The sequence below is a fragment of the Tyto alba genome, unplaced genomic scaffold (genome assembly GCF_018691265.1).
Source record: "Tyto alba isolate M040663 unplaced genomic scaffold, T.alba_DEE_v4.0 Super-Scaffold_38, whole genome shotgun sequence".
Taxonomy (NCBI): domain Eukaryota; kingdom Metazoa; phylum Chordata; class Aves; order Strigiformes; family Tytonidae; genus Tyto; species Tyto alba.
In genome coordinates this window covers 20,790,303-20,809,212 of record NW_024881313.1, presented here as the reverse complement: position 1 = coordinate 20,809,212, position 18,910 = coordinate 20,790,303, and the positions used below count along the sequence as shown (strand labels likewise).

At 35.9% G+C, this 18,910-nt stretch overlaps 1 protein-coding gene across 1 annotated transcript in view; it reads right to left on the bottom strand.

Moving 5' to 3' along the window:
• Window positions 1-269: 269 nt before the first annotated feature.
• Window positions 270-18,910, bottom strand: part of PLXDC2 (plexin domain containing 2) — a 272,142-nt gene continuing 253,501 nt past the window's right edge. The window contains exons 13-14 of the mRNA XM_032991606.2: window positions 15,039-15,199; window positions 270-2,830 (exon numbers count right to left, since the gene is read on the bottom strand). Of these exons, the coding sequence (XP_032847497.1) occupies window positions 2,714-2,830; window positions 15,039-15,199 (278 nt within the window). The 3' untranslated portion in view covers window positions 270-2,713. The remainder of the gene's footprint in view (window positions 2,831-15,038; window positions 15,200-18,910) is intronic.

Genomic DNA, 18,910 nt, shown 5'->3' with positions numbered 1-18,910 from the left:
CCTGCCAATCTTATTGATAAACCCAGCAACTCCCCGTGTTATAACCCATAGCATCTAACATCATGGCAGAAATCAAAAGAAGTACACTGTGATGTTCCCCGTAGATCAGTGAAATCTGCCACTAAATTATGAAAGATGGACAGAGTGAAAAAAATAATTGCTATTATTTTATGAAGAAGTATGAAATTTAAATTAGTTTGCAAATAGTAACAAACATCCTTTCGATGTGCAAGAGGGCCTTAAAACAAAAGTAATCAAAATACCAGATCTTAAAATTGTTGTCATGTTTGTCTAATGTTACAAACATTCTGTCAACTCCATTGCATGACGTGTTACATACATGGGTAAAAATATGAAAAATGTGAGGGAATAAGCCCAAGTGCAGACCCATAATAATATAAATCTTCTTTACTCATATGAAATATCCCTTGGATTTATTGTAGTGCCGTGTAGATTTTTGTAAATTTCTTAGTATAATTTGCCAAGATGTGCTCTGAAATAGAAATTATTTCAAACAGGATTCCAGCATGCTTCAAATAGAAGCTCTACAGTTGCTAAATTTGGCCAATGAACCCTAGCTGATGACTTCCAAGATTCCCAGAAAAACTAATGATGAGTACTGCACACCAAATGCATGTCTAAGTGATGTGCACTGATACTTTTTTATTTAATAAAAATGAGTGTCACCAGATATATATGTGCATACATTTGGTTATTGCTATCAGAATTAACAGCCTGCAATTTAATCCCACCCTATTAGAAATGGGGCTCATCAGACCCACACAAATTGAAATGAATACTTGCCACAGGCTTTTTACCAGGCTTTAAGACAATGTGTTTGTTAGTACCCTCAGATTAATACCAGTTAAGTTTCGAACAGTTTCAACCCCACACTAGATGATTTAACACAGATGAAAATAAAAGTGTGTTACACAAAATAAAAGAATACAGAAAATACAGTAATGTATTATTTACTGAACAAAACAACAAGTAAAAATCATGTTTGGGGTATTTTTTTGTTTTTGTTTTGTTTGGTTTTTTTTTTTTTTTTTTTTAACAGCATTAAATAATCAAATTTAGACCATACAAGCATCAACAAGAAATGTAAGTAACTGTACTATCAAGGTGGTATCTACAACTTCTTTTAACTGCTTGAGATCCAAAACTGCAAATGTTGTATACCTCACTTTAAAATGATTCAAGTGACTTCTACAGTATGTAAAAAATTTGATAGTCAATGACTACGATGAAATGTACGTACAATACCTGAATTTAATTTTATAATAGCTCAGGCCCAGATAATTGAAGTATTTAGGTTCCCACTCCTCACTAAAGATCTGGATCTCAGTGTATATTAATCTCTTCCATGAAAAGAGTAACTGTTTTTGATGGTGTGAGTTTATAGTCTTGTCTTTCCCTATACAGGGAGGGAAAGGGTCGATATTAAAGAAAGAGTGGTTCCAATAGGCAGAAAGGTTATGTCACTGCAACTACATGAACCACCTTCCCTACACAACATAAAAATATTCTAATATTAAGGATTATTTTACAACTCAGTGGAAATATGCAGTAATGCAATCCATTTCTTTTGTCTGGATGACAAAAATGCAGTCTTAACAGTCACAAGAGCCCGCCTTGTGTTAGCTATAAAAAAAAATATATTTATATATATATTTATGCAACTACTATGTGCATTAAACAAAATCACTGTATGAATCAGCAGGGTTCAATAACACTTGTATCTGAATCTCTGGAAGGGGTGCATTGAAGTTTGTGGTGCTTCTCAGTAAGGACTCACAATGAAATGGCAAAGGATAGAAAACCATTTGTTTAAAATCTTATTTTCGTATCACATTGCCTAAGAAATGGTCCATAAGATCTCTGGCAGCTAAAAGGATCTGTTGCCTTTACTTCAGCCTACTGCTCAGAATGAAAGATATCTCTTGAAACAAAGCTGATAATTAATTTTTAGTGAACACTGAAACTGAAAATCAGCCGAATTTCATTGTGAACTCCCATGAAATAAAATAATTTCACCATTGTGAAAATTCTCCGTTGCCCTCACTTCTTGCCAATTTGTGTATCATGAGTTGTTTAGAAGGACAGTATCAGCAACATACAAGAGACACTGTACTACTCTTGGAAAGCATGTACATTGTGACTCACTCAGTTATGTGGGTAGGTTAATTTAGCATGGAAAAGTGACCATATTTCACATCCACTTGTAGAAGTATTGGAAAATTCCTTTTTTCCTCTTCTTTATCTGCATCACGATACTATTCTCAATCACCTATGAACACTGATTGGTGCTGTTTGCACTGAAAGGGAACAGATTTGTCACTCAGTCTTTGAGATACCAGAGAAGAACACTTGAAGCAAAGGGTAATACCCTTGTGCGCCAAAGCTTTATTATAATTTTGATTACTGTGCATCCCCATACCTAAAGCCAATAACATGGCACTTGTGCCATAGTTCTGATACCGTAGGTGTCCACTGACAAGTGTTCTGCATGAACCATTGTGTCTCCGTCCACTAACAAAAACTACTGTGCAGTGGTAATCTGGTATCTTAGATAGTTTTTCTTCTTGGACAAAGCTTATCCAAAATCTTCTTTCTATCAGGCTACAGCAGCTTAGGGCTCCTTTTCTTTAAAGAGAGGCAAAGTAAATGTCTTACACCTGTAGGCCAGTACTGGTGTTCTGTCCTAGAAATTTTAGCACTGCTCTGATACGATGAACCCTTCTTTTTCTCCAACTGGTTCCACTTCAGCATAGGCAGGATGTCCAGATCCTCTTCTGAATTTCATTGCTGGCCATCTGCTTGGACGTCGCTGTAACAGCAACAACAAGAAAATCAACTTTCAGAATATGAAGGATACAACAATAAATGAATAATAAAATACTTTAACAATGCCTGTAATTTTGTCCTCTCTCATGCTAAAACCCATTCTGTGTAGCTGTTAGAGGAATGGAAAAGCATAGTTCAGCAGCAAAGTCAGAGGAATTGATCCCTCTTTCTAAATTTGTGGGTGATGGTTGTTCTCAAGGACCTAAATAATTGCCACTAGTCCTAGCAATGAAGATGACAAAAAAGGTCCTGTCTAAAACTGTTGATCAATGTATCTGTGAATTTTGTCATACAAAGACCCGCTGATCCATCATCTTCTAAAAGATCTGTCCACCGTTCTCCCTTCCTAGTTCTGTATTGGAATTTGCTAACATACTCTACTCCATGGGAGAATGTGTAGAAGAGTCCACAGAAACTGTACATTTAAAAATTATTTCGAACAAAATTCTGGCATGCTTATGCAAAACTGCCAAAATAATGACTTTCTATTTTAAGTGACATAATTTCTAATTGAGTAGTTTGCTTTGATAGTTCAAATAGAAGAAACCATTTCATTTAAACTCTTACGACCTTTGGATACAAGGGTCTTAAGAGGTCTTAACCAATTTCCATTAGGATCTTTGGTGCCTGCTTTAAAGCCAGCTGATAAACAGAGAAAAGAAATAGATCTTGTCTAGGGCAGATGAAACAATCCCTGTATGAGTGTGGTGCCTCTGGGAAGGAAAACTACTTTACAGATCCTGTATTTTCAAACTAATTCATGACTGGGAAGGCTCAGACTTTGGGTGACTAAGCTGAGATTCTCTCAAAGGGCATAGTTTTCAGGAAAGTAGGGAAACTATTTCTTAAATCAACAGAAAAAGCTCTCCTATAATGATTATTCCCTATTGAAAATTTTATCTGCCAAATATGCTGATACATATTTCTTTTTTTTTTTTTTACTGACAACAGTTGCAATCTGCTTGGAAGGAGGGCTGGAAGATATAGCAACCTACATAGAAATATTGCAGGAAAACAAGAGGAGAAACAGTGAAGATAAGTTACATCCTGTATTTTCATTGACAGTTCAAAATCTAAACAATTTTACTTTATGATCTTTCTTCTGAAAATTAACATTGCATTTGATTTCCTCTACCCATAATACCCCATTTTCATTGCCTTCTGGACACTAGCAATATTTCATGCTTCTGAGGGGCAGTTCTGGGGACCAAAGAACAGCCACAGCTGTGACATTATGCTGGGCAGCAGTCACTAAAGAAATCTTGGGGGGCCACTGAATCTTGTTACCAACAAACCACACAGCTGTCTGCAGGTCCAGCACAAAGACTTCCTCAGTGATAGCCATTAGGAAAATACAATATAAAAGCAACCGATTTCTTTTTCTCCCATTGCAAGATCAAGTTACTTTTGAGGCATCCAGAGTTAAATTCTGTTTGGCAAGTAATTTAAAATCTCAGGCCTTTCAATGCAACATCCTCCTACCAAGTAAGAAGACACAACACTGTCTTCTTTAATGGATGTCTTTTCCTAATAAGAAAAATTACTCTGTTCAAACTTTGGAGACTTTTTTCTACCTAAGCTTGATTCAGTGTGGTTTCAAAATTAAGATGGACAGTTTGGTTACTGCTGAAGAAAAAGGGTCATATTCTGTTCTCAGACTCACTAAAGGAAATCAAGAATAATTCAATTAAATGTAAAGGACTTATTCCAGATTTACATTGGTATAAATGAGAAAAGAATTTGACTGAGTAGTCTCTAATGAAAAGAGAAAACGAAAAACCATTGGAAAACTACTGGGAAAAAATAATTAGAAACAGTCTCAAATGGCAGCATATAAGGATGAGCTGAGTTTTAATCTATTAAGTTGCTTCCTGACTTCATTTTAAGATGTTCCCATGATTAGTTACTACTTCCTTGCTACATTGCTGTTAGAAACTAAATCTGCCATTTTGGGCTACTTTTTTTGATTTACCTTTTCAGATGATAAAGTATGGAACAGATGTGTATCAGTTCTAATGATACCACATGATAGAACATAAACATCAGCTGTTGTTCCAGAAATAAATCAACAGATCTGAAGGTCATCTCCAAATATTACAATTACACCTTTCTGTGGTTTCTCTTCATGCCTGAGGTGAAATTTTCTATTCCTAGTGACAGTCTGTTTAATTTCAACTTCTTTGTGTGCATGTGGGTAATGCAAGTGGTTGCCGGTCTTAAAAGAGAGCACTGACAAGCTATCAATTCATTGACTTGTGTATTGACCCCCCAAAAGCTGTAGAGACATTACAGTTTTAACTGATAAAACAAAAAGTAACTTGGTATCAGGAGGTACAAAGCTCCTTGAGTTACTGAAGCTGCTCAGGAAATGTCTAATAAATTATTCCCTTTTCTTCTCTGTGGAGTAATGAGAAGATACAAAAAAACCTACTCCTGCCCTGCCCCACCCCCCCACCCCCCACTCCCCCCAGAAAAAAAAAAAAAACAACGTCCAAAACCCCAAACAACAATAAAAAAAGAGAGAAAGCAAGCTGGTTATTTTAACTAATTCCTTAGTTTTGTCATCCAATTTAACAGGAAAAACTTTGCTTCTTTCTTGGTAATTAAAACTCTTACAAAAAAATCCTCTGAGCTGTGCCTGGAGAGTTGTAACTCCTGGGTTTTTTGCAGTGTATTACAAAGCAGGAAAGCAGGACTAGGATTATTTTTGTAGGACTGAAGCTTCTTTGGGTGCATTATTTTAAGTAAATAAGGATGAGGGAAAAGCACTTGTGACCTTACATAACCAGGATGCAGAAGAATAATTTATGATACACACTAAAAAAAAGTTAGTTCCTACTGAAGATCAATAAAATAAAATGTAAGAAGCTAGCAGGTGGATAATCCATGGAAAGTGAGATCTACCTTTCATGTTTCTTACATCATGCCTGTCTATACATCTGGCTGTGCAGTATATTTGACTTCCTACAGCAATACTACAGCTAGAATAAGTGTCTTTATGTAAATCTTGCAGTAGAGGCGGAATGGACATTATCTGTCTTACGTCTGAGGAAAAAAAGAGGGGATTCCACCTGTGAATACTAAAGGGTGGAGACTGGAGTATCTTCTCACTGTTGTTGAACGCAAAGGTCTCCAAGTATATTCTCGTTGACCAGTTTCTTCTTTTGACATCTTTCAATGTGAGAGAATTTTGAGCCTTATAGGGCCTCTTTTATCTGTCTAAATGGTACAATCTCATTAAGACATGATTTAAACCAAACAAACAAAAAAAGGTTTGATAGGTTTGATACATATCTGAGTGCACTCAATTGAATATTGTCTAAACAAAATTTAGCTGGTATGATTTGAATATGGTTTCCAGTGCCACAGTCTAGGATTTTTTTTTGACGTTGCTAGCTTTACACCATCTTATTTCATACTGAACAGTAACTTTTTTAAGCAAAAGAGAAAAAAGTGGCTCAAGTTGAAAACAACAGGAGAGTTTCAGATAGATCAGTGCTTTCTGTATGTGTTTAAAATTATTGGAGGAATTTTACATAGAAATTTCTAGTAAACTTGATCATATTGAAAGGGAGGAAAGGGAAAAGGACCCATCAGTTTTTATGTTACAGGCCTGTGTTAACCGCCCAGAGATCATTTAAAGTGAAGCCATTAATTTTCTACCATCAGCAAGGCTCCTACCTATTATGAGCCACCAGATCATCAATGGTACAACTATAAGAACAGAACAGTCTGCTAAAATTTAGTAAAGAGGTAAAATTCAGTAATAATTATGTATTTCTACACTGATTTACAGACTAGAAAACCATCAGTGTCTCAAATCAATATTATATTGAAGACAAAGGAAGTGATCAATTCAGATTTCCAGTGAAGGAGCTGGTACAAATTCAGTTCAAGATTTTTAAATGGATTTTAAAAGTATTTGAAAAGAATAAACTGAGTACGCATAAACAAGAAATGAAATCTACTTTGTACATGCCATAGGAAAATAAATCGTAAGGGATAAGCAATATGCAAGATCAATTACAGGAGGACAGACAGTTGTATAAATATTAGTATCTGAAGATGGATAACCTGCTCCTGAGAGATTCTGGTTCTGACATTATATACTATCTCTAAAATTTACTCCAGTTAACACTACACCTGAGATGGTAATTAATTAAAAAAAATAATTTAAAACAATTGTAATAAGGTATATTTTGTTAGCTGAAGTAATTCTAAGTTTTTACATTTCCTTTCGTACATATGCGTGAAGACAAGTTTCTATCAGTAATGGGCAGAAAGAACTTGGCAACATGTATTACATATCTGATATTCCTACATCCTATCCTCTATTATCCCCATCCCTTTCTCACCCTCTCATTCATTCAGTACAGAAAAATTGAATGAGCAATGTCAAAAGAGCAGTGAACAGAAAACATAATGAAAAATCTGCCCCTCTGTTATCTTCCTAACCCTGCCACATGCACGTTTCATTCTGAAAATTTTCTAAAAGATTATCAAAAGTTCCTTCATATATTTCAACCAGTGTAAAATCCCAGAGTGCCTGTGCATGGATCAACTCTTCATTCCTATTCAGCAGTAAACTTGAACAGTGGATTTCACCAAGACACACACAGATTCCAAACTGAGTTTACGTGAGTTCAAATACATGAATTAGCATGAGTAGGTCAGTCTTTCAAAGTCTTTAAAGACTCTCCAGAGCTCCCTAGCAAACTTAATTTCCCACTAAACTACACAAAGGCTGAAGTTACTGAATACTTCTTAGGCTGAATGCTCTGATGCAACTTTATCTTCTCTATCTATTGATTATTTCTCTGTTTTTCAAATCTTTCAAACTTTCAGAGGACTGTTTCACTGTTTCTACTGAAGGCTGCATCTTACATTTCTACTGATGTCAAGTTCTTTGTCTAATTCAAGGGCATAAAGACATTTAAATCTGTTTAAAAGCTGTACTCCTTAACCACACTTTGCCAACAAGGCCTATTTAAGTCTCTTAACTGGAAATATGTAAATACAGAGCTATCTAAATTATAGATCAATTGTCAAAACCCCATGAAAATTGTAATGACTTATTCAAATGGATTAAGAAAAGGGAAAAAAACCTACAGTAAGGTCTATGACTAAACGTCCATCTGTTAATCTGATACCATCAAGATCCATTAGTCTAAGTACACTTGTCCACTGCTGATCTATCCAGGCCTTCTGTTTTGTCATGATGAGGAAAGATCTTTTTGTTACCAGTTACCTTGTCCATAACGTGTTTTTGTGCTTGAAGTTACCTGAAATGTTGTTTATTCAGTTATAATTTGTGCATCGGTCTTCAATCTCTCCTAGAAACACCAAATTTATTTGGCAAATCACAGTTAGAAATTCATGAGGCTTCAAATATCTGAAACTGTACTTCTGATATGTATTTCCAGGAATAAGAAAAGATCAATTGCCTGACACCATTTTAATTTAATATTTTGAAGAAACTGTTCTGAAATAAAGATTGCTTTAGACTTAAAATTCAGTAGGAACATTTACCAGCTCCATTTATTTTTCTCTTTGATGGAAGTGCTTCTTTAAAGTATCTCTTTGTGACTTAAACCACTTCTTGTTATAACAATGTTTCTGTAGTCTTCAATTCATCTAAGTAGCTGGCTGCTGACAGACGAGAAACAGAATGCCTTCTTCCTCCCCAGCTTTGACTTTTATCGTCAGTGTTGATTATTTTTTAGAGCTTCTCCCTTGTGGCTGATTTAGGTTTCCCTTGCTGAGCTGCTGGTTCCTGCTGAGCTGGATAAGCTTTGGAAAAAATAACTTTACTATCAGTACAAGGCAATGACAGCGAGATCAATGACAATACTCCAAATGCTAGGATGCTGGCAGGAGTTTGAAAGAAGATAAAAATGATACTTGTTCTCTTCTTTTTCATCATCATCTTCGTGAAACACAATCCAGCCCAGACTTCTGGACAAAACCAAATTGATGACCATGTCAAGCCTTTTTCAAACTAAAAGCATAATCCTCTGTAAAATGCATATATAATAATAATAACAGGCCATATCCCTAAAGAAATCAGCAGACTTGTGTGAGATTCATCACCTGTCTAAGCCAGCTGAGGATGGGACTCTTTTTAAAAAAATTCCTTCTTTCTTTTTTTACTCTATCTGCTATTTACTTCTCATTTGTTTGAAGACATACACTGCATCTGTGACATTAATGCAAAAAACCTGGAAATGGTGCATGTAGAACAGGGCTGGCTGTTAAATTATGTCTCTTATTTGTGTTGCACTGCTACGAGCAGAGATGTATAACAGGGAGCTAGAAATGCCCATTAATTCTCTGAGCATGAAAAACTGTCTTCAGCTTTTTTTTGACTATTCTCTCCTTCTATTTCCTTCCTCTAATAAGACAAGAGATGGGAAGAAGGTCAAAATCCAAAGAAAATCTACTGCTAGATTTGCATGCCAGTGAATGTTTCCAGATACTGCAACACAATCCACTATACAGCTCAATTGTTAGAAAAAAATACGCAACAATTAGTGCTTTCTCAGACCACCCCAGCTAGGGCTCAGGATTCGGGAACTATCCACAATCTGCATACCATCACCTTACTGTGAGGCTGACAGAGTTAAACAACAGGAATGCAGACCCTTCCATTCTGGCTAGTCTTTATGCTAAAAAACAGTCCCAGGTTTATTTAATTTACTAGTAAAGACATAGTTCAAGTTAAATCAGGAAGAATCAAGGTGCATCCCCCAGGCTCTGATCACACACTATTATTTTATTTGCTGAGGATGTGCAGCTGCTCATTCCTTCCTCCCTCTCTTTCTCCCGAAGGTCACCTCCTGGCTCCATAGCATCAGTTCAACTCTCTGTGTGGCCATTTGAAAAAATAGATTTGTGAAATTATTCATCTTAAACATCCAAAATGAAGTAAATAAAATAACTAAAAAAAGGCATAGATATATGCATGAGTGCACATGCATGTTTTTAAGCAGCTGAATCAGCACAATAAAGCTCTGGAAAACCTCCAAAGAGTGTGGGAATATGAAGGCAATGGGATCTTAACTCAAAAGAATGATAATTTCTAACCACAAACATCCACACTGCTCTTTGGTGTGTGACATATTAACTGCTATTAAGACATGCACAGCCACTATGAAGAAATACACAAGCTGTGAATTCACTCATATCACTACTGCTTCAGAGTCTACATGTGTTAATAAATTGGATTTGATTTTGTACCTATAAAATGAATACAAGAGAAGGGCTCTGCCTGAGGTTAACGTGGTCCTAATTTGCAATGTTAGTTTAGATTCCTCAAAATCCCTTACCCACAGAGCACCGCCACAGAAGAATTTTATTCTGCTGTTGTCGAGCCTTACATAAGCACATTTGGCAACGGCATCTCTGTGTCCAGCTGAGAAAAGACATATCAATGTCTGACCCCCTGCTCTCATATTGGCCTCTGCTGTCATCTCAGCTGTGGCCAGATCATGTTATCTTTGTTTCCCCAAAGGCAGAGTAATGGGATGACAGCTGACATAAGTTTCAAACATTAAAAGGACTTTGGACCAATATTTAAGTACGAAAGGTAAGAAAAACACAAAAGCACGCAAATGAAAACTTCTTCTGTCATGTGCAACTCTTCTGTCCACAGATAACTGGTTGCAAAAAGGCAAAAGACATCTGAATAAAAGACAATATGCCTTATACCTTGCTTTTCAATTTGCTAAACTTTCCCTGGACATTAATTGCTCTCAGTGCCAAAGTTCACAAACAAATGCAAATCAACAAAGGTTAAAAATATCAGAAGAAAAGAACATGAAGAAAACAAAGGGAAGAAGTAAAATCTAAAATACTAATAAAACTGCTATTTGGCCTACAACTCATTGAAATTTGAGCAAATCCATCTGACTCAGCTGGGAATTTCTTCACCCCTATTTACATTCAGCTCCAGATATTTGCATCACTTTTGGTATGATATATATCACAAGCACGCAACCCACTACAATTCAGGCATCATACTTGGCTTCTTGGCCCCCAAACCTCTAATCCTGAATGCAAACACCCTACATAGGTTAGTGAATAAATTAATTACTTTTTAATTGTGGTATAGCTAGTGCGTAGCTATGTGTGTTATAGCTAGATTTCCAAAATAATATTCTGCTTTGTTGAAAAAGACATGAAGAGCACTATTTGACATGTATACTACTTTTCAAAAATAGTGCAAATAAGTTCAAAGTATACTCAAGAGACGTAAGATTCCTCAAGGTAAGAGTAAGTATGCAACTTCATTCAAAAGGGGAAATTACTGGCAACAAAATCAAATTCAAGGGAGACAAAATACCACAGGGATGACCATAAATAAATAAAAGACCAAAGCATACATGTCTTCTGTCACTCTGCAAGCCAATCTTTAGACAACATTTACTCTCAGCTTTTAGAATGAGACTGCGTCCATTGGAACTTTGACTGGAACTCCCTTAACTTTAAAAGTTGATAATTCATTCTGTCTTTAGGTCACCAGAGAAGTGTCCAGCTTAAACAATGAAACACATGTTGAATAGTGTAGGGGCTGGAAGAAACAAGAAAACATTTCATTTTGATTTGAAACTTCTATACATTTAACGAAAAGGTGAACTTTTTAAAAAACATATTGAACTATTTGGATGGTATTCTTTTAAAATGATGCACTATCATGGACAAATTGAATAGCATTGACATTCAGGACTTCTCAAGCTGTTTGTTCAAAATAGCTATTTTTGTTCCAGGTGGGGCTGCACATATGCATTGTGTTCAACAGCTATCTACAAAACCACCAGAGGAAATGTTTTCTTCAGATTTTAGGGGTAAAAAAATCATGTTACTCTGTTATAAGACAAGAGTTTCTTTTGGAATAAATGGCATTTTTCTTGGCTTTTGAGTATCTCTTATTTAAAGCAACTAGTGCACTCAGGATGCCATTTGATGATGCTCACAAGGTACAATGTTAAACAGTGCAGTCAAATTGTGGGTGTATTTATCCTTATCTGGGGGAATTCACTGAGGAAAGGGACTACATGACAAACATGAGGGGCATCATGAGTGGGATTCAAGATGAACTATGTGAAAACCTGAGTGAGGTGGTAAGTAAATAGTGGGTGGTATCTACAGAGAACGCAAGAGAGAAAGAGACTTAAAACCTCAGATATGGGATCAGTTTATTATACTTTTCTTTATTCAGTAACCAGTCGTAACTATAAACCAAATCCATTCAAAATTTCTTACATAGCCCTCAACCTAAAAAAACCCAGCAGAATCTGACTGAAAATGATGTTACACCTACAAAATCATGACAGCATCATAGAATCTTAGATGTAAAAAGAAGTTTCTCTATTAGTCATGTTACAGTTCTGAATGAATGCTATGTTTAATGTCAATACGATGACTCTGTAAAGTAGCTTCTGTAAAAGCAAACACAAATAGGGCACGTCCTCATTCTTTATTTTGCCCAGTGTTAGATTTATATTAATTACTGATGATAAACTGATGTAGATCTTGATTTGGCTAGAAGACTGGATGGCAGATTACAGTCTACTACTAATTTTTTAGACAACTGCATGAGGGAGCTGCCTGTCCATCTGTCATATCTTGTTTTAACTGTGCAACATGCTTTATTAATCAAGGCACTCATGCAAAACGATATTATTTTCTGAAATATTTATGTGCTTGTTCTCATTTCATGACCAAGCCCGTGGCAATCCTCTTAAAGCTCCTTCCTCAGAATGGTAACATCAGATCCATCTTTCATTCATTTCTCATAAATAATGCAGCTTGTCTTCTGGGTTATGTGGGGTACCATGTTATCTGTAACAGCTTACTCAAATAGTTTTCAATTGCATAGATACAATAAGGAATGATTTTTTGTAGCAATGACCTATTTATAGCAGCTATGACTCATTATTTTTTGTATTTAAGTTTCAAAATACAAGTCTGAGGAGATACATTCCCCTCTCTATTGGAAATTTGTACATCCTATATAAGAATGATATGAATATAAGGATAATATATTCAACTCTTTATTTCTTGAATTGGTAAAATTTTGTTTTCCTTTGGAAATTAAATGATTCAGTTATCAAAAGCAATTTCACTTCCAGAATGGATTACCTTATCCTGTCCTTCAGTACTTATGATACCAACAATGGCTTTAAAGTTTTGGTATTTGTGGAAATGTTCTGAAACAGAGTAAGCCCTTTCTCCACTCCTTGTGGTTTTACCACTGCATCAGTGGTTTTACCACTAATGGGGAAAGGCCACCCCTTTATGGCTAGAACTTTTTATAATTCTTGCTAAATAGTTGATTATTCACAAGTATTATGATTTTCCTAGAAACCAAAAGAGGATGTAGTTTATACTGTGTTTTGCAAAAATTTTATTTTGACTGATTTACTTCCTCCTGTCCTTATTCAGTTATTTCTCCTTTATTTTAAACAGAAAGATTATGCTTTCCTATTTTTTTCTAAAAGCCTACATTCCTTGCTAAAAGACATTTTAGCTTTGACTGCATAGATAGATTAATGCCACCTGAAGATTAAATTCAGTGGAATGGGTTTAACAGAAGTGATTAAAGCACCACTATTTGCATGATGAGTATGACATCAATGAATGAAATAAATTAACATGCCATTACTATACTGAGAACAAAAATAAATAAATAAATGTGTGTTTCAATTTGGTATTCTCCTCTCCTTAAAAAAATGGTGTTGCTAGTTACTTAGCCTTTTCAGTCACATCATAACAGATAAGAAACTTGTTTTTACGAGCGTGAAAGAATAGTAATTCAATCTGTGTGTGAAAAAAAGAAAAGGACAAATCCTTCTCTTTTGTACAAGGACTTCAGTGGAGGTTTTTTTGTCTACATCAATAGAGAACTTGCTTGAAATGTCACATAGACATGAAAGAAAACTATTGATTTTATTACGTGGATGCCGTTCCCCGACGGTTAACACAGTTACATCGCTTGAGCCTGGAATACTGATAAACAATTCATTTTGATTTCTGTCACTACTATTGCATCTAAGAAGTGTATTTATTATAAGATTGTTTTAAAGATGAATCATTCTGTTCATGTCTCACTTCAATTCACATTGCTGTCACTAAGAATGAATGTCTATATCTTCCTAGTCCAGGCTTTTACCTAAGCAATCCCTAGGTACGTCTCTAATGACACTTTCAGTGGTTCTGTGTCTTCACTATTGCTGATTAGAAAGTGTCCAGGCTCTTAAAACTAAGAGAACACTGCAAGTTGCGTTTATGAACAGATGGAATTTTCTTTCATGTTTAGCAACTCCATACTTATCATAAGGTAGAGGAACATTGCTGAGTTGAAAAAACCACAAGTACATGTAGATATTCATAGTTTTTTGTAGAATCCAACACCTATATGAGAAAATGTTCCTTTCTCATAGTGTCACGTTCAGTGGAGTTGAACTGAATAAATGTCAGCATCTGCAATGTAGATGTCTGCACCTAAGGTGACTAACTGTATTTGAGGGAGAAAAATGGTAATTTATCTAATCCTAAAAGAGATGTCTCAAGTAGGTCAGATGAATCATGGTCTAAAAGAGTCCGTGTCTTTCTACACTAATAAAAAGAGCAAAGGGAGATGATATTAGATTTAGATGTTAAAATTAGGTGAAAAGAATCTTTCCCACACTCTGAGGCAAAGTGTTAAAAGATTTCTACAAATGAATATATGGAACAGATAACACAATTTTCCAGCTAAAAACTTACTTTAAATCGGCTCTTCTTGAGGATTAAGAATGCATACATTTTATTTTTCCACAGGAAAGTAATAGAAAAATATATGTGCCGAAATAAAATGCCAGTGCACATGAAAGGTAATGGAAAAATGCTGTTGTGAGGAAAAGGAAGGATAGGAAAGTGAGGTGGAGTGGTATCTGAGATCCATGTTTTAGATATATATCCTGTGTAAAAACCAAAAAAAAGTAATAGCAATGGCAGTTAAAGAAGAAGCTCAGTGACAAACATGCTAGGAACAAAACAGCATCACCTGCTAGGGAAGATCTATTTCTTCAAAGCTTACACTACAAACACAAAAATACTTTACAGATTTAGTTAAGAAAGTTCTATTCAGGGGATGCCAATTAGCCTAGCCAAATGACAGGACTAGTGACACATGTTATTTTTTGTCTTACCTCTATAAAGAAGAGACTAGCTGCTGACGTTGGATGATGATACATATAGACGGTCACGAGGATGGCTGCAGCCACAATGAGGACCAGGACTAGAATGCCGACAATTAAGCCGGCATGAAGCGTTCCACCTTTCTTCTCTGCTGCACTGTCATCTGTGGAAGCTGCACAAATGGCACACTTATTAGCACAGTAACTTATGTCTTTTCCATTCCATTTCACAGATGGCAATTGAGTATTTGCTTTTTCTGTGTTATGTGTTCTTCATTTTCCACAGCCCAAGTTGGAGTAAGATGTTAGATGTCTCTTTCCCACAACCACATACTCTCATCATCTCAATTAACAGACATTTCCCAATGTTTTACTAATTCTAGCTCAATAAACAGAATTAATATCCTTTTTTTTTTTTTTTTTTTTTTTTTTTGTAATGCAGTCTGGACATTCTTAAGTTCCTAATTACATTTATAATCAATTTTTCTTTTATTTTCTGATAAAATTATCACAGTTGCTTTACAGACAAAAAGTACTAATTGAATACATTTTAAACACTGTAATTTTTTTTAAAAAGGTTCAAGTTGAGACATGCCACAAACCCTTGTGAGGTCTAGCTAATAAACACATTCTGAAATTCTGATTCATTAGCTTGGAGAGGGGTTTTGCACTGTTGTGTGCAACTGAATCAGACAGACAAAAGTGTAACAGATGGGTGCTAAATGACCTTGCAATATTTTAATCTTGGTCTGAATGCAACACTCATCATACTAAAGTATTACATTTACTAAACCATCCATTTACTAAACTTGATACCGGGAGGCTGCTCCTAAAGAGGGCTGTCTGTCACACAAGCAACTTGTCAGCAGGGCTTCCAAATAAGTGACTGAAAGTCTTTTAACAACACTGTAACCTTTATGGAAAAAAATATCTCAATAAATTATTCAACATCTGTAGAACTGCTTGTGCTCAAGTATGATTTCTACTTTGGACAATCTGGAATATCACAGCAAGTACAAACATGGTGATAAGCACTGATTCTTCTGCAGCCTCTTGCATAAAATAAGTGCTGTTCTACTCACTACTGCAGGCAAAAGAGTGATTCAGAAGCCCTAGGATTAAGAAACACCAGAAGCACTGCTCATTTGGCTTCACAAACTTACACCATTCTCCTAATATTCCCACTGCTTTCTGCCTTTTTGGCAATCCTTTGAATCACCTCCATGTCTTACTCCATACAAAACCTGTCTCTGGTCTTGCTTATGAAAAATTTTCTTTCAATTCCACTTTTAAGTTTCCTCTCACCATGCTTGTTTTCCAAGCTGACTGTAATGAAAACTGTTGATTTCTGCAGTCATCCATTCTGTTGTGCCATTCCCCCAAACTGTTTGGTTGGTTGTCTTAGAGTGCCATGGTCTGGGAAGTCAGGGGCAGTTCCTTCTATTTGTACTTGGAAAACAGCTATTGAGTTATGGGTACCACTTCAAACATGTACTGTTATTGTTATTAGCAGTAAAACAATAATAACAGTAACTGTACATGATCTTTTATCATACATCAGATTGTGAGTAGAGCACTCCATGACAATATTAAAAAAGAGAATTGGAAAATAATAGAAGAAAGGCCTATTGATTTAAGTAGTGCTAAATGCCTTGTATGAGGGACAAGAAAAGAAAACAGGAACGGTTAATCTCAGTGTAACAGCTCATGCATCCATGTACGGCAGCACTTTTCTCACCAGATCAAGGAAGGCTTGCATGTCTCATCACCCAGTGGATTGCATGGCACCATTGCAACAACAGGGAGAAAAGGAGAATGAAGATGCATTGTTTTAGCCAAGAGACATTTCACCCTATAATCTGGAAGTGAATCTATGGGGAAAGTGAAGGGATTCATATACATTTCCCCTGCTTTTGTCCATATTTCCTCAATCTTGAGTCAGGACAGCTGAAACCCTGCAGTGTTGCTCTGCTCTTTTCCATGAAGTCAGTGAGACAGCTTGTGGAGTATGGAGCTGGGTAACAGAATCAGAGGACAAAGAAAAAGAACCCAATAATTTGAGAGGCTAAATTAGGATGTGGGAGGCATTAATGAATCTAATAAGAAATTGCAAGCATGCACCCCCATGCAGGTACTGCCTATTCCTGAAGGTATCTTTTTTTTTACTGAAAAGTTCATGAGTACCTGTACACACCAGAACTTTAGTTTTAGCTGTGCTGACTGTGGACACCAAGTTTGAGCTTGGGCATGAACAGAATTAAAGAAACAGGCCCCTCCCTGCCTAAATCCTACAAAGGGATTTACTTAGCACAGATGTATAGGAGCTTTTAAATGTATTATCAAATTTATTCCCACCTAAATGTAGTAGGGCACTTAAAACACTTCCTGGTAGTTGTAGCATTATGTAGCAAAAGATGTAAGATTCATGGAGGGGACAGGAAAGAGATCCTAAAAAAGTTTCCTCCAACTTTCAGGCATCAGTCTTTTACTTAACATAGCCATTAGCAATTCATTAAATAGCTATTCACTTTCAGCTAAGAATAGATTAATGTATACAAGCTCCAGTCTTAATTTCTGTTCATGCACTGTAACAATATTTAATACTTGCACATATATTTCAAATTGTCAAACAAATGCAAATTAAGCATTTGAAGGGCCGTCAGGAAAGACCTGCTTTATTGTACATGCTTGAGGTTGGGCTGTTAGTTCCAAGCGATGAGCAGTTACTTGTGTGAGTCAACCCACTGAGAAGTAACTGCTCCCCAGAAGGAGCAGAGGATTCATAGTTTGTCTGTCTCATAAATGTCTTTTTGACAGCTTCATACTCTTCAACTCTTCCCTTCATTACCACATAGGTGCATAATAAACTACTTTGTCACTTGTACCCATTTGCAGACCAATTTGCAGTAAATGAGTAATTTGTATTGTTACTACGTTATGGTTGAAGGCAGAACATCACATTCTGCATATTAAAAAATGCTGGACTTCAGCAAAGGTCCTAACCACTCTCTAAAGACCATCAAATTAATCCCCTTTGATCTGATATTTTCTCAGTGTTTAAGCATCCAGCTTTGCAAACGAGAATGCTTTCTTTTCTGAATAACACAGGTGACAGCTGCCTGCCCAGATTTCTACTAGTCTAGGGTGGAGCACCGCATGGACATCAGAGCAGTGATCAGAATGTCAAATGCGAAAAAAAAAAAAAAAAAAAAAAAAAAAAGAAATACAAGAAATGCTTTTCTTAAATGACAACAAGTGTAAGTAAGTTGTAATTTCCATAATTGAAATTCAGTTCATTGACCCCCGGGCTCAGATACTCATGAGATATTGGTTTCACTCTCTTTACACAGAGACAATAAACAGTGTTGTCATCTTTGAAAATACTCTCAGCTGCAAAATCAACTGACAGTTCTCTTAAAAAGCCACCAAGGGAATTAGATGAATAAAAGGACTAGGAAACTTTTTCAAGTGCAGAAATCTTAAGATTATCACAGCACATCTGCTATTCCAGACAAGGCTATACCCATTGTCTTATGACCAAGCCTTTTTGCAAAAGGAGGTCTCTCAGTAGAACTTCCCCCTAACTTTCCTTTTCTCGTGCTCAAAAAAGTAATTGTTACATACAATATGCTCTATATTTATAACTCCTCCCCAAATTCTTACGTGCATAAAGCTTTTAAGCAGAAGGAGCACGTTAACACCTCCAAGGTTAGTCTGCTTCTCATTAGGTGCTGAATGACAGGACAGAAACAGCAAGTAACTCTTTTTCCCAAGTATAAAGGCACACAATACAAACATGAAATAACTGTTCTCCCACTGGAATGCTGTTTAAAAATTAAAATTGAAAACACAGTAAAAGTATTCTCATTGTTCATATGATAAAC